Below are 16,254 nucleotides of genomic sequence, written 5' to 3' on the forward strand. Positions count from 1 at the left end.
ACAATCATCTCCTTTGTTTTGTTGACGTTGAGTGTGAGGTTATTTTCCTGACACCACACTCCGAGGGCCCTCACCTCCTCCCTGTAGGCCGTCTCGTCGTTGTTGGTAATCAAGCCTACCACTGTAGTGTCATCCGCAAACTTGATGATTGAGTTGGAGGCGTGCATGGCCACGCAGTCGTGGGTGAACAGGGAGTACAGGAGAGGGCTCAGAACGCACCCTTGTGGGGCCCCAGTGTTGAGGATCAGCGGGGTGGAGATGTTGTTACCTACCCTCACCACCTGGGGGCGGCCCGTCAGGAAGTCCAGGACCCAGTTGCACAGGGCGGGGTCGAGACCCAGGGTCTCGAGCTTGATGACGAGTTTGGAGGGTACTATGGTGTTAAATGCTGAGCTGTAATCGATGAACAGCATTCTCACATGGGTATTCCTCTTGTCCAGATGGGTTAGGGCAGTGTGCAGTGTGGTTGCGATTGCGTCGTCTGTGGACCTATTGGGTCGGTAAGCAAATTGGAGTGGGTCTAGGGTGTCCGGTAGGGTGGAGGTGATATGGTCCTTGACTAGTCTCTCAAAGCACTTCATGATGACGGAAGTGAGTGCTACGGGGCGGTAGTCGTTTAGCTCAGTTACCTTAGCTTTCTTGGGAACAGGAACAATGGTGGCCCTCTTGAAGCATGTGGGAACAGCAGACTGGGATAAGGATTGATTGAATATGTCCGTAAACACACCAGCCAGCTGGTCTGCGCATGCTCTGAGGACGCGGCTGGGAATGCCGTCTGGGCCTGCAGCCTTGCGAGGGTTAACACGTTTAAATGTTTTACTCACCTCGGCTGCAGTGAAGGAGAGCCCGCAGGTTTTGGTAGGGGGCCGTGTCAGTGGCACTGTATTGTCCTCAAAGCGGGCAAAAAAGTTGTTTAGCCTGTCTGGGAGCAAGACATCCTGGTCCTCGACGGGGCTGGTTTTCTTTTTGTAATCCGTGATTGACTGTAGACCCTGCCACATACCTCTTGTGTCTGAGCTGTTGAATTGCGACTCGATTTTGTCTCTGTACTGAGACTTAGCCTGTTTGATTGCCTTGCGGAGAGAATAGCTACACTGTTTGTATTCGGTCATGCTTCCGGTCACCTTGCCCTGGTTAAAAGCAGTGGTTCGCGCTTTCAGTTTCACGCGAATGCTGCCGTCAATCCACGGTTTCTGGTTTGGGAATGTTTTTATCGTTGCTGTGGGTACGACATCGTCAATGCACTTCCTAATGAACTCGCTCACCGAATCAGCATATTCGTCAATATTGTTGTTGGACGCGATGCGGAACATATTCCAATCCGCGTGATCGAAGCAGTCTTGAAGCGTGGATTCAGATTGGTCGGACCAGCGTTGAACAGACCTGAGCGCGGGAGCTTGTTGTTTGAGTTTCTGTTTGTAGGCTGGAATCAACAAAATGGAGTCGTGGTCAGCTTTTCCGAAAGGGGGGCGGGGGAGGGCCTTATAAGCGTCGCGGAAATTAGTATAACAATGGTCTAGTGTTTTTCCAGCCCTGGTAGCACAATCGATATGCTGATAGAATTTAGGGAGTTTTGTTTTTAGATTAGCCTTGTTAAAATCCCCAGCTACGATGAATGCAGCCTCAGGGTGTGTGGTTTCCAGTTTACAAAGAGTCAGATAAAGTTCGTTCAGGGCCATCGATGTGTCTGCTTGGGGGGGAATGTATACGGCTGTGATTATGATTGACGAGAATTCCCTTGGTAGATAATGCGGTCGACATTTGATTGTGAGGAGTTCTAGATCAGGTGAACAGAACGACTTGAGTTCTTGTGTGTTGTTATGATGATCACACCACTTCTCGTTAATCATAAGGCATACCCCCCCGCCCCTCTTCTTACCGGAAAGATGTTTGTTTCTGTCGGCGCGATGCATGAAGAAACCAGCTGGCTGCACCGACTCCGTTAGCGTCCCTTGAGTTAGCCATGTTTCCGTGAAGCAGAGCACGTTGCAATCCCTGATGTCTCTCTGGAATGCTACCCGTGCTCGGATTTCATCAACCTTATTGTCAAGAGACTGGACATTGGCGAGTAGTATGCTAGGGAGTGGAGCGCGATGTGCCCGTCTCCGAAGCCTGACCACGAGACCGCCTCGTTTTCCCCTTTTTCGGCGTCGCACAGGGTCGCCGGCTGGGATCAGATCCATTGTATTGGGTGGAAGGCAAAACACTGGATCCGTTTCGGGAAAGTCATATTCCTGGTAGGAACGATGATGAGTTGACGTTAATCGTATATTCAGTAGTTCCTCCCGACTGTATGTAATGAAACCTAAGATTACCCGGGGTACCGATGTAAGAAATAACACGTAAAAAAACAAAATACTGCATATTTTCCAAGGAACACGAAGCGAGGCGGCCATCTCTTTTCGGCGCCGGAAGTATAACAGGTAACAGGTAATATGACATTGGTAACAGGTAATATGACATTGGTAACGGGTAATATGACATTGGTAACGGGTAATATGACATTGGTAATGGGTAATATGACATTGGTAACAGGTAATATGACATTGGTAACGGGTAATATGACATTGGTAACGGGTAATATGACATTGGTAATGGGTAATATGACATTGGTAACAGGTAATATGACATTGGTAACGGGTAATATGACATTGGTAATGGGTAATATGACATTGGTAACAGGTAATATGACATTGGTAACGGGTAATATGACATTGGTAACAGGTAATATGACATTGGTAACGGGTAATATGACATTGGTAATGGGTAATATGACATTGGTAACAGGTAATATGACATTGGTAATGGGTAATATGACATTGGTAACGGGTAATATGACATTGGTAACGGGTAATATGACATTGGTAACAGGTAATATGACATTGGTAATGGGTAATATGACATTGGTAACGGGTAATATGACATTGGTAATGGGTAATATGACATTGGTAACAGGTAATATGACATTGGTAACGGGTAATAGGACATTGGTAATGGGTAATATGACATTGGTAACGGGTAATATGACATTGGTAATGGGTAATATGACATTGGTAACGGGTAATATGACATTGGTAATGGGTAATATGACATTGGTAACGGGTAATATGACATTGGTAATGGGTAATATGACATTGGTAACGGGTAATATGACATTGGTAATGGGTAATATGACATTGGTAACGGGTAATATGACATTGGTAACAGGTAATATGACATTGGTAACAGGTAATATGACATTGGTAACAGGTAATATGACATTGGTAACAGGTAATATGACATTGGTAATGGGTAATAGGACATTGGTAATGGGTAATATGACATTGGTAACGGGTAATATGACATTGGTAATGGGTAATATGACATTGGTAACGGGTAATATGACATTGGTAATGGGTAATATGACATTGATAACAGGTAATATGACATTGGTAACGGGTAATATGACATTGGTAACGGGTAATATGACATTGGTAATGGGTAATATGACATTGGTAACAGGTAATATGACATTGGTAACGGGTAATATGACATTGGTAATGGGTAATATGACATTGGTAACGGGTAATATGACATTGGTAACAGGTAATATGACATTGGTAACGGGTAATATGACATTGGTAACGGGTAATATGACATTGGTAATGGGTAATATGACATTGGTAACGGGTAATATGACATTGGTAATGGGTAATATGACATTGGTAATGGGTAATATGACATTGGTAATGGGTAATGTGACATTGGTAACAGGAAATATGACATTGGTAACAGGTAATATGACATTGGTAACAGGTAATATGACATTGGTAATGGGTAATATATGTACTGTGTGTAGATGTTGAGTGTGTAATTTACAGTAGTGTGTAATTTACAGTTGAGTGTGTAATTTACAGGTGATTGTGTAATTTACAGTTTAGTGTGTAATTTACAGTTGATTGTGTAATTTACAGTTGATTGTGTAATTTACAGTAGTGTGTAATTTACAGTTGAGTGTGTAATTTACAGGTGATTGTGTAATTTACAGTTGTGTGTAATTTACAGTTGATTGTGTAATTTACAGTTGATTGTGTAATTTACAGTAGTGTGTAATTTACAGTTGAGTGTGTAATTTACAGGTGATTGTGTAATTTACAGTTGTGTGTAATTTACAGTTGAGTGTGTAATTTACAGTTGATTGTGTAATTGACAGTCTTTATTTTAGTAAGTGCTCTATTCAGTGTGTCTAAGACTATGTTCCTCAAGTTTACCCTATTCTATCCTATCATAAAGAGCATTCTGCATGTAGATAGATTTGAAGGGTGTTGACGTGGTTCGAAGTGCCCTAAATGGGAGTGTGTCGCCTAGAGAGTGTTCTAGTGGGTGTCCTAGTGTGTGTCCTAGTGGGTGTCCTAGTGGGTGTCCTAGTGTGTGTCCTAGTGGGTGTCCTCTGTGATATGGGAAGGGGACAGCTCTGTGATGCACTGTGACGTGGGCTGTCAGGAGTGATTGGGCAGAGTGGCTTCTAGGGAGGGGAGAGTCTTGGTCACTCACAGCCAGGGTCTTAGCCCTGACTCTGTCTGCGGTCTAACTGGCGTCCTATTCCCTATACCCCTCAAACTCAACTCTGGACCTCCAAGACAGTCCCACTATGTTTTTTCATTGTTCCTGTTTAATCAGAGACTGATTAAGACCTGGGACACTAAGTGGATGCAATAAATGATCAGGTAGAACAGAAAAGCAGCAGGCTCCGGACCTCGTAGGGTAAGAGTTGAATACCCCTGCGCTATACAGTGCACTACTTTTGACCAGGGCCTATAGGGCTCCGGCACTATGAAGAGATTAGACATATGCTGCCGTTTGGGCCGTCTGGGTGCCTTGCCTGCTGTACAGTTAGCTAGAGCTGAGCATCAGTGAGGCTATAGGCAGGGAGACGATAGGGCTGGCTGATATCAGACAGAAGTTCACAAGTTCATATCATACACTCAATAATGCACTGACGGATCAATGTGAGGGCTATTATGGGTCAAAACTCAAGATGAAACAGTCCCCATTTCAACACGGGTCCCTATTTGCTCCCATAGGGAGCCTACAGTAGGACACAATGTTTGGGTATGTAGAGTACAACAATATGCATGTCATGCACAGCCATATCGTGTGTGTGTCTGTGTGTGTGTGTGTGTGTGTGTGTGTGTGTGTGTGTGTGTGTGTGTGTGTGTGTGTGTGTGTGTGTGTGTGTGTGTGTGTGTGTGTGTGTGTGTGTGTGTGTGTGTGTGTGTGTGTGTGTGTGTCCATCCTAGCTGGAGGTCAGTAGACCGGCTGGTCTGTTAGACGTGTGAGAATTAGCTTAGACTCCACAGACAGCTCAGACACCCTGAGACTTAATCACACATTAAACCACCCCACAGCCACCTCTCATTAGACGCCTGTAGAGAGGCCATGTTCAAACACACACACACACACACACACACACACACACACACACACACACACACACACACACACACACACACACACACACACACACACACACACACACACACACACACACACACACACACACACACACACACACACACACACACACACACACACACACACACACATATACACGACTGCACAGTGTCTTACTAGAGGTCCTCACAGTTAGAAAAGTCCATTGATGATAGACTCAACAGTGTAATGTAGCTAAAGTATCTCCCTCTGTCAGTGTACAGTAGGTCTGGTTGGAGTTAGCCAACAACCCTGCCTGCATGTGGGCTCTCTCTCATCAAACACACCTGATACCTCTCACTGAAAAGCCACCAAGAGAGATAGAGAGAGGGAGAGCGAGAGAGAGAGAGAGGCAGAAGGAGAAAGAGATGCAGAAAGAGAGAGAGACTGCGGAGAACTAGTTTCCCCTGCACTTTGGCACTGCAAGCCACTATTCCCAATCCGCATGACAAAAGCTAAATGCACACTCCTACAGTACAAATAGACCTATGAATGGTTTTTCAATCCAAACAAAATGAAGTCTCCCGAGCCAAGTGTGCATGTTTGACATAACCAGAGCTGATGTGTATCCATTTCCCACGTGGCACTCGAGACAGACTCGGTTTCCCAGGCTTGCAACAGCAAAGTGTGGAGAAGATTGAAACTGAACTGCCGTTGGGGCTCCTCAGGGCTCAGTCAGAGTACCGCTCAAGGTTGTGATTAAGGTCATTTCAATTACCGTTCCTGTGATTACAGTTACCCCAATCTAGGCTGATAGAATAATACAGGAGGGATGGGGGACCGGATACACACGCCCAGTGTGTACTCCCTAATGTACTTTGTCAAACCCCATTTGGCTTGGACTGAGCACCTGCTAATCTCTAGATTGAAGACATTGAGGAGGAGTGTTACTAGCGTAGGGGGTCAAAGGTAGCCTGGTTAACAGACTGAAGGCTAGTTTAACCAGGCTAGGTCCAAGCTGTTTCTGGGTCTCAAACCCAAACCATATTGTGTATTACTGATCAATGTTTATTTGATGATTCATCCCCCTTTGTTTCATCATCTATACTGTACTGTAACATCTACAGTATTCACCCAGTAACATTCACAGCGTTTTAATTTCATTTGGTTCCCATAACACATCCATGTTTTCGAGAGGTATTGATCAGTAGGCAGGCCTATACCGTATGTGTACCATAATACCCTACTATACAATACAGCATGTTTTATATGGACATTAAATCCCCACAGACCCTATATCATACACAGGAAAGTTGTCACATCCAGACATGGGAACTCAAACGTCCCTGCACTCCATCAAGATGTAAAGACCAGGCGTTTAGATCAGAGAATGCATAGCAGCACTATAGCACTTCAATCAGACTCCAGTCAGGCCAGAGTAATGGAATCAGAGACAGAATGAGATCAGTATCTACTGTAAAGTGTCATGACATCAAACTGAGGTATAGAGGTTTTCATCTATTAGCTGTACTGGCTGCAGACACTGGCCTGTTACAGGGGGGTTCACAAAGAGCACAGAATCACAATGTAATAATGTGGAATTGGCTCAATATTGGAAATATAATTATGTCCAATGCTGCTATTTGATTCACATAACATTATATCAACGAAGGGCTCTAGGCACTGCCCAGTATTTAGAGGGAAAATAGGTGTGTTTTTTAATAAATAAGTTTTGAATATGTCCTGTAAACTAGCTATACTGTATGTTGTAGATTTCCTTATTACATCAATACTCTGAGGAGACTAGCTGCTGTTTAGGGATGGCACCTGGCAATGCAGAAGTATTTGTCTGGGTGTGCTTTTTCAGAAGCTCTCAGATCTGAGAGTTTTTTCAGATGCTTGATATTATCTATTGCTGTGAAACGTCATAATTAAAAAATGACCCCGCCTCTTTCATTGTTAACAATTGCAAAGCATATTGACGGGGTTTGTGGGGCATTGGTTTCCACTGCAGTGCTGAATGCTGTAAGTAGGACAACCCTGCAGGTCTCCTGTATCTACCGGTGTGGCTCCAAGACTCCATTCAAATCAGATCTAGAACACTGCTCCTGCCTATACGTCATGAATAGTGAATAAACAATAAACAACGAATAACAAAGATATCACCAATAGGCCTATATTGCCATACAAAACCGTAGGCCTAGTTCAAATCTGGGATTAGGCAGAGAGTAGGCTATAGCAGGCTGGGGCGGTTACTGCAGTTATCCGCCAGAGCAGCCCCCGCACCGTTTCAGCACCATGCATGGTGGACCTGAACAATGGGCATAGCCCGCAGCCCCGAAGCGCTCACACGTTGACAAACAAATATACTAACGGGCTTTTTATTACGCATTTTTATGAGACAAATGAACACTTAAAGGTGTGAGGTATTTTTTTTTTTTTAATAAAGTAAAACGAGATGGTAGCAAAAAAGCAGAGAAATGGACATGCCGACTAAGCCTTTCTCTCCTAAGGGTGAGGCTGATGTGCAAACCTTGTTCCTTCTCAAAGGTAAAATCCAGTAGTATTCTTACCAAGTTAACAAACAAGGTTCTCATTTTTAACTAGGATATAGCACAAACAATTTAACACATGCCTTTCCTAAATGCGCAACAACTCGGATTAGAAGCCACCTTCAATGCTTTCAGTGATTCGGAGAACATCAAACTTTTTAAATCTAAACTAAATCAAGTGTGTTGAAAGTGCAATTCATTTAAATGTAATTAAAACATAATTAACCATGCTTTGCCTTTAAATTGAATGAATTGAATATCGTATTTCCCTTACCTGTTCGTGGCAAATGAACCGTATAAATAAATCCCTTGTGCACTGTGCCTTGAGCCCTAGTGACAATGCAAAGAGATGTCGGTCTCTCTGACCCCTCCCACTGCGTTCAAATGCCGTAATTACATCAGTAGTGGCGCATTCATTTGTATGCAACCAACGGTTGCAGGTTCCTGCTCCCACACACGCAAGCATGCGCTCCAACGCACACACACACACACACACAGGTGGGGATCTACATGTAAGAGGATGGATGGGCTTCTGTGAGTAGCTGCATTGCATTGCCCTGCGGCACTGGTTGAGGAGTGAGTGAGAGAGATGTGGAGGGGAGAGAGGAGATGGGGGTGGGGAGGAGAGAGGATATCGGGAGAAAGAGCGAGGGAAAGAGGGGAACTGGATTTATCAAGGGAGCAGCTGCTCCTGTCTTCCCTCATGGGATCCCAGCCACACCATGTCTGGTGCCCGTGCCAAGACTGGCACTGTAGGATTTGGGGGAATGTGGGGGTTGGAGCAGATTGACTCTCCCTCTCCTTAAACAGATAACATGTGTACCCATGCCAGCTGGCCACAGGCATATCCCCCTTGACAGCAGCATACTAGCACAACTGAAACACCAGCTTGATCATGTAAAAACAATACAAGGCATGAAGCTATTTACATTAGGTGTGCATCTCAAATGAAACCTTATAGGGCTCTGGTCAAAAGTAGTGCACTACTTCATAGGGCTCTGGTCAAAAGTAGTGCACTACATATAGAGAATAGGGTGCCGTTTGGGATGCTTACACAGTACATGTATGTGTTTCAGTTTGGGACTGGATCAATGGGAGCCAGAAACGACACCTGCCTTTGTGTTGAGCCAAAGCAGTTTGCAACTCAAGTGTTCAGAGAGGCAGCTGGATTTAATACATTGTAGATTTCAGATAGAAATACATGCTGTAGAGCAGTGATATGTAGAATAAGGAAGCACTTCAGCTCTATTCATTACATTTCTCTCTAATTTGACTACTGAATGTGGCCTCTGCCCAATGGTGTTTCATGAATGTGGATTTGTGTGGATTTACTTTTTGTTCTACATCCTAACACAGCACCTGGGACAAGAGCTTTTAATGGATGTGCCCATACCACTCCACTAAACTTAATATTGAAGGTAACAGGCTGATTATCAAAACCATACAGAGAGGAATTGATAAAAAATAAAAGGAATAGAATCAAAGCTAATGAAAATGCTCCTACTAGACAGACATCACTATGATGTGGAATAAAACCCAGGTTTAATCGGTTCACAAGACTTACTGCCATCTTGTGGTTAAAATAATACATAGCATTGCGCAGAAGACTTAACCTTAGTAGTTGAGGCTGCCGTTCTCGTCCTCCTGAGCTGTCACGAGGGCATCAATCTCAGGCTCACACATCTTCTCACGTACAACAGACACACACCCCAAAACCGGGCTTATAATGCATTAGGACCGCATCATGATGCATTGTTCCTGTATGCCCTCGTCCACTGCAATAGAACACCCCACATGTCTTCATGAAACTGACAGAACACAATAGAACTAAATGAAAATTGTAAGAGGGATCACCAAAATGGTATAACTTTAATAAAACAAGCAATATTATTACATTACAATCAACATTAAAAAGGTGGCGTTTAAAACGTTCAACAATAGTGCAATGTTCTAATTCACAGCTTGTTGTGAAGTCAGCCCCCCGCACCTCTCTGTTTCAGAGGGGATGGGTTAAATGCGGAAGACATTTCAGTTGAAGGCATTCAGTTGTATAACTGACTAGTTCTCCCCTTTAATGCTGAACATTAATAGGTATCAGGAGAAGAATGCAAAGGGCACTTCCGGTTCAGAGCTGCGAACAAATGATCAAATAGTGTTCATTCTAACGTACATGACTATACCATTTAGTTCTCTACCCCCATAAACACAGCAGGACACAAACACTAAGGTGGTATTACAAAAATATACAACTTAACTCTGTGCATTTATTTGATCAATGTTTCTAACTTCTTAGATTTCAAGTGTGAAAGGATGGATGGATTTCAGAACATATTGTAGACTTTGTAGAAGCCCAAAGGAAAGGAATAAACCCTACATCTAGAGTGTTAAACCACATATTCCCAGCAATATTACTCAGAAATTACACAGAATATCTATTATTTCACTCCATGCTTATTCAAGGAGGAGTGAATCAAAAGTTCCACTTAAGTATTTTTTATTTTTTTTATCTCAGTCATGCACTGAAGTCTATGGGAGACTAAGTGAAAATTTGACTTAAGTGGAAGTTCAGATTCACCCCAGAAATACCACTGGCCTACCTTCAGTGAACATGACAATCACTTCAAAAGGCAAGGACAACCAGCTCAGTAGCTAACCCAGTCAAAACTGCTGTTGGTGTTAAGAGACTTATGTTAACCACTTCCCAGCTCTCCTCCATGGTGATGTCACTGGGACGTCTCCCTCACTTCTGGCTGACGATACTGCGGGCGATCAGCTCCTTCATGATCTCATTGGTGCCTCCATAGATGGGCTGGACACGGGAATCCACAAACGCCCTGATGGGGAGAGAGAGGATTTTCATATCCACTGACAGCATAGAACTAAATACAAAAACATGATATATTTCCATGACACAGACATCACTGTCACTCACTTGGCGATGGGGATCTCCCACATGTAGCCCCAGCCTCCATAGAGCTGCAGACACCGGGTGGCCACAGAGTTCTGGAGGTCAGACGCCCTGAGAAACAACAAGTCAGACGATACAGGAGGAGTCCCAATTCTCTACCCTTCTCCCTGAAGTGCACACTTCAACACGGGTTTAAAAGCATTGTCTGGAAAGACATCTACAGCATTACTCTTATACCAATCCACTCCCGTTAAATCCATCAGGGCGGATGTGCAAGTGCACTTTACACGTCAAACATAGTGACAGTTCTGGACTGGAGAAGCATAACGCTGGTGAAACATATTGACAGTTCTGGACTGGAGAAGCATAACGCTGGTGAAACATAGTGACAGTTCTGGACTGGAGAAGCATAACACTGGTGAAACATACTGACAGTTCTAGACTGGAGAAGCATAACGCTGGTGAAACATAGTGACAGTTCTGGACTGGAGAAGCATAACACTGGTGAAACATACTGACAGTTCTAGACTGGAGAAGCATAACGCTGGTGAAACATAGTGACAGTTCTAGACTGGAGAAGCATAACGCTGGTGAAACATACTGACAGTTCTAGACTGGAGAAGCATAACGCTGGTGAAACATAGTGACAGTTCTAGACTGGAGAAGCATAACACTGGTGAAACATACTGACAGTTCTAGACTGGAGAAGCATAACGCTGGTGAAACATAGTGACAGTTCTAGACTGGAGAAGCATAACACTGGTGAAACATACTGACAGTTCTAGACTGGAGAAGCATAACGCTGGTGAAACATAGTGACAGTTCTAGACTGGAGTAGCATAACACTGGTGAAAGAAGGTTTAGTATCTGGTTGTGTTCTCACCAGTACTTGGCCATAGAGGCTGTTTGAGAGTCCAGGCGTTTCTCTGTGTGGAGCTGCAGACAGTTGTCTAAAAAGGAACGGCCCACACAGATCTCAGTCTTCAGCTCTGCCAGCTTGTGCTGCACAGTCTGCACCATGAGACAGGGGAATGGAGTTAGTGGATCACTTCAATATACTACAATACAACTTTATTCATCCATCTGATCAAACAGAACTGTGTTCTATGGAGCTAGTTTGGGGTTAAGTGTCTTGCTCAAGGGCACAACAGTAGGAGAGACGGGGTCTGAAACCAACAGCCCTCTAGTTGCTAGTTCAGTCCCCACTTTGATTCAGCTTCTCTAACCTAAGTTACCTACCACCCGAATAGAGCTAGTGTTCACTACACTGAAATATACCTATTACTACAGCAGAAATACGAGTCAAAGATAATGCTATCCAACCTGAAGGTGAGCGATGGTCTTGCCGAAAGCCTTCCTCTGAGTCACATAGTTCCTGGTCTCCTCAAACATGAACTCACTGCTGGCGATGGCCATGTCTGCAATCAGCAGGCGCTCCTGGAAGAACAAGAGGAAAGGTGAGGAGCTTTAATAATGACCTGGTTTGTAGCTACTAGATATAGCCATACCTTTGTGACAATCGAGTACATAGGAATAGGTTAGTGGTCAATTCACCTTCAACTCAGTCATTGCCTTTTAAATAAATACAATTGGTATTGCAACTTCAGTTTACTTCCTGAATTGAAATGTAACTGACCCCAACCCTGGTATATCATGCAAGTGTACTTCATCTCTGAAAGGTGTACCTGTGGCAGCTCGTTCATCAGGTAGTAGAAGCCCTTGTTGGCCTGTCCCAGCAGGGCAGAAGCAGGGAGACGCACGTCCTCAAAGAACAGCTCAGCCGTGTCCTGGGGACAGAGAGACAACGGTTCATATATAGAAGGTAATGGCTGTTCTATAAAATGGGCTGACATGACAGTTGACCAGTTCTGGTCATCCGAACCCAGTTCTGGTCATCCGAACCCAGTTCTGGTCATCTGAACCCACTTCTCAAGGGACGTCAATATCAAACCGACTGTTTGACGCAACGAGGAGTCTTTTCATTTGACCAGACCTGGATTCAACAGTGTTTGTTTTCTTTCAAATACTTTAGCTGCCTCCGATTGAGCTTGAACTACACAATGAAACCAAAGGAATAGTCAACAACAACAAAAGCAACGCATCCATCTGGTTCTACATGCAGGCTCAATCAAACTCAAAAGGATGTGAAAAGGAAATCAAAAGTATTTGAACCCAGCCAGGTAGTCAAAATGGCCCCTTAACGAGAGGGGGTTAAACTAGCAATTGAGATCTGACTGTACCTGTGCCATCAGGCCAATCTTCTCCAGCTTCTTGCCCGCCTGGAAGCCCGGCATTCCTTTCTCCACCAGGAAGAGGCTGATCCCGTGGGCCGCTGTTTTCGCCTCGCGGTTCGTTACGGTCACCACGATCACCATGTCGGCCATACAGCCGTTGGTGATGAACACCTGTGGGTCAAGGGACAGCGGTCAATGACATGGGTCATGTTCAGTTGGGAGAAAACATTTTGAAACAGAGGTACTACCCAAATTTGTCAAACAAGAAAACAGATTTTTGTTCTCCTTTGCAAAACGTTTTGCTGATCACAACCCTAGTCTGGTTAAACCACATCCACCCTGAACGCACCTTGTTGCCGTTGAGGATCCAGTCATCGCCATCCTTCTTAGCATACGTCCTGACACCTTGGAGGTCACTGGGTTGAACGGAGAGAAGAGAGGATCTTTAGGATAAACTGCTATTGGCTAGACAGAGGTAGAAGTTGGAGAACACATAATGAAAACAAGCAGAATGACCCCAAATTGACCTTACCATCGTCAAATTCTCATGCTGAAAGTATAGCCTATTAAACTAACAATTTTCACACCATCGTGCTGACCCAAACCGTACTGTGCCTGCTTGGATATCTTCTTTTCACATCATCCTTTCCAGTAGGGGAACCAGACCAGCGCAGTACAGCTCGGCCCAGTAGTGTTAAAAGTCCTCACCTGCCAGCTCCTGGCTCCGTCATGGCGATAGCCCCGATGCAGGTCCCAGCAGCCATCTGGGGTATGAAGCGATCGATCTGTTCCTTGGAGCCATAGTTACTGATGTAGGGCATGCAGATCTCAGAGTGGAGGGCAAAGCCTGGGCCAGAGCAGTTAGAGTACATCCTTGAAGACAAAGAGAGACAGGGTGAGGAGAGGGGTCTGCTGGGTGGGAGGGGTGTAAGTCCTACTATCCCCTTCTGACTTTCCCTGCAGTACAACACAAAGTCTGTTGACAGAATAGCATGTTGATGTTATCAGTAGGCATCTTAGTTAAGTCAGTTGTTTGACATATAATCACAACTGTTACATTCTGCTATACACCCATAGTCATAGCAATAGGGCTTGGGGAAATACTAACCAATCAACACACACCTGGGCCTGTATTCATATAGCGTCTCAGAGTGCTGAACTAGGATCAGTTTAGATCATAATTAATATGATTATATGGACAGTGGGGAGCTGATCCCTGGTCAGGACAAAATACTCACTGCTCCTCCCACATCACAGCTGCAGACAGCAGATCACCTCCGATCCCACCGTGCTCCTCTGGAGTGAGGATGCCCAACAGACCCTGCTCCCCAGCCTTCTGCCACAGCTCCCTGCTCACCATACCTGCCTTCTCCCACCTGGAGGGGGGAGGGAAGACAGAGACCATACCTTAAGTCAGCATTGAGTCATCACAACATAATCACATCATGAAAACCATTCAGTTCACTGAAGAAAAAAAAAGCTTGATCATCAGCATCCTGTTTATTAGGTCACACAATAGCAAAACCATTTCAAAACATTCTGCAATGGAAAACGAGTGTTCAACTGGTTCCTCCCGCTTTGAGGCAGTTTCCTACCGTTGGGTACTTAATGAACAGGACCCTGGTGGGGAACACTAGGCACATGCAGAGATGGTTTACAGACAGTTGATACATACTCCTTGTGGTAGGGCACCACCTCCTCTGTCCAGAAACGTCGGACACTCTCCCTGAACATGTCATGATCCTCGTTGAAGATTCTGCGGGTGCCGATGTCCATCAGAGTCTTGGCGCTGGACGTCTCCGGCCGATTGGAAGGGGGAGCTTTCCCTTCCTGGGGCTGGCTGTGCTGCATTCTGGGAAATGGAGGCACGGGCACTTATACATAAACTACATGTTGGTCTAATAAGCATAACAAGGCTGTTGTAAGGCCTAAGGTGTCCTACAGTCTACCTTTAATCTTTAGGTGTGGTATACTTAACCACTTGTGTTTGCTAAAAAAGTTATAAACTGACTTATTCTGAGATCAGTGTAGTTAGTAGTGGATTTTGAGTCATGGAATTTGACTAGCCCCCCATGGAGGGCTGAGTAACCTAGAATGACATTACTAATGCCATTAGGTTAAAGCAACCAAACCAAGGAGCAAACAAAACAACCAGTTCAATCAATCAGGATAGTCAGGTTCATGAGTAGGAAGTATGCAGTGATGTATCTACAGATTAAAAACCACATTATCTGGTGTAAAAACCTGTGGCTAACAGTGTTGGATAGCGGAGTTACAAACTCAAACACGTTAGGTAGGCTTTAAAGGCCATTTCTGGGAAAGTGTGCCAAAGGTGACTATGTCCCAGTTTAGCATTAGTGGGTCAACAGACAATGTTGAACACTATAAGTAGCTATATTTTGTTGCTGACTACATGTATGACAAGGCTGTCTAACTAAAATATTTATGTTTAAAAGAAATAACTTATTTCCTGCTCGATGACATTAAATTAACGTTAATGAGAAGCATATCTACAGACATCGTTTCTCCAGTAAAATTAGCATGCAAAACTACGACACGCACCTGGCATTTGCAGAAGAAAGTACCTGTCCACCTCGACATACATTTTTCACACCAGAATAACACGCTTTGACAGCTTTTGACAACATTTTCCTCCTTAACGTTACCGCTTTCACCCAACTGACACAACAAAAGTGAATGCGTTTCTTCTCTAGTATTCCAAGTGTAGGCTACGGTCTCATTTGTTGAATTTGCTGCCATCTACTGGGCGGCGGTAAGGCCAGCTGAATGAACATATTACGTCAGATTTTACACATTCCAAACATAATGGATGATATCCAGTGCATTCGGAAAGTATTCAGACCCCTTCACGTTTTCCACATTTTGTTACGTTAAAGCCTTATTCTGAAAATTATGAAATTAGATTTTTTTTCCTCATCAATCTACACACAATACCCCATAATGACAAAGCGAAAACAGGGTTTTAGAGATGCTCATGTATTAAAAATGTTAAACAGAAATGCCTTATATAAATAAGTATTCAGACCCTTTGCTATGAGGCTCAAAATTGAGCTCAGGTGCATCCTGTTTCCATTGATCATCCTTGAGATGTTTCTACAACTTGATTGGAGTCCCCCTGTGGTAAATT

The 16,254-nt window shown here is 44.2% G+C and overlaps 2 protein-coding genes across 3 annotated transcripts in view; both read right to left on the reverse strand.

Moving 5' to 3' along the window:
* LOC139532644 (microtubule-associated protein 2-like) overlaps nucleotides 1-8,409 on the reverse strand; it is a 105,815-nt gene extending 97,406 nt beyond the window's left edge. Inside the window, exon 1 of one of the 2 annotated variants that reach the window (XM_071330536.1) lies at nucleotides 8,239-8,409. The gene's annotated coding sequence lies outside the window, so the exon portion shown is untranslated. The remainder of the gene's footprint in view (nucleotides 1-8,238) is intronic. The other variant, XM_071330542.1, reaches the window with a different exon arrangement.
* Nucleotides 8,410-9,802: 1,393 nt separating this feature from the next.
* acadl (acyl-CoA dehydrogenase long chain) lies at nucleotides 9,803-15,873 on the reverse strand. Its single transcript, XM_071330550.1, has 11 exons — nucleotides 15,669-15,873; nucleotides 14,782-14,958; nucleotides 14,345-14,482; nucleotides 13,815-13,979; nucleotides 13,456-13,522; nucleotides 13,113-13,277; nucleotides 12,558-12,659; nucleotides 12,196-12,309; nucleotides 11,756-11,883; nucleotides 10,897-10,983; nucleotides 9,803-10,798 (listed from the first exon to the last, which is right to left on the reverse strand). Exons 1-11 carry the CDS (start codon nucleotides 15,752-15,754, stop codon nucleotides 10,705-10,707), a joined length of 1,323 nt encoding a protein of 440 aa, XP_071186651.1. The 5' UTR covers nucleotides 15,755-15,873; the 3' UTR covers nucleotides 9,803-10,704.
* Nucleotides 15,874-16,254: the final 381 nt, after the last annotated feature.

The sequence above is a fragment of the Salvelinus alpinus genome, chromosome 10 (genome assembly GCF_045679555.1).
Source record: "Salvelinus alpinus chromosome 10, SLU_Salpinus.1, whole genome shotgun sequence".
NCBI lineage: Eukaryota > Metazoa > Chordata > Actinopteri > Salmoniformes > Salmonidae > Salvelinus > Salvelinus alpinus.

Bases quoted from the DNA above. Each gene is read 5' to 3' on its own strand.
- acadl (XM_071330550.1), bottom strand. From the start codon at position 15,754: ATGTTGTCAAAAGCTGTCAAAGCGTGTTATTCTGGTGTGAAAAATGTA. The intron at 13,980-14,344 runs GTGAGTATTTTG...TTTGTCTTCAAG, and splicing joins GCTGTGATGTGGGAGGAGCA to GATGTACTCTAACTGCTCTG. The intron at 11,884-12,195 runs GTTGGATAGCAT...CTCATGGTGCAG, and splicing joins AGACCATCGCTCACCTTCAG to ACTGTGCAGCACAAGCTGGC.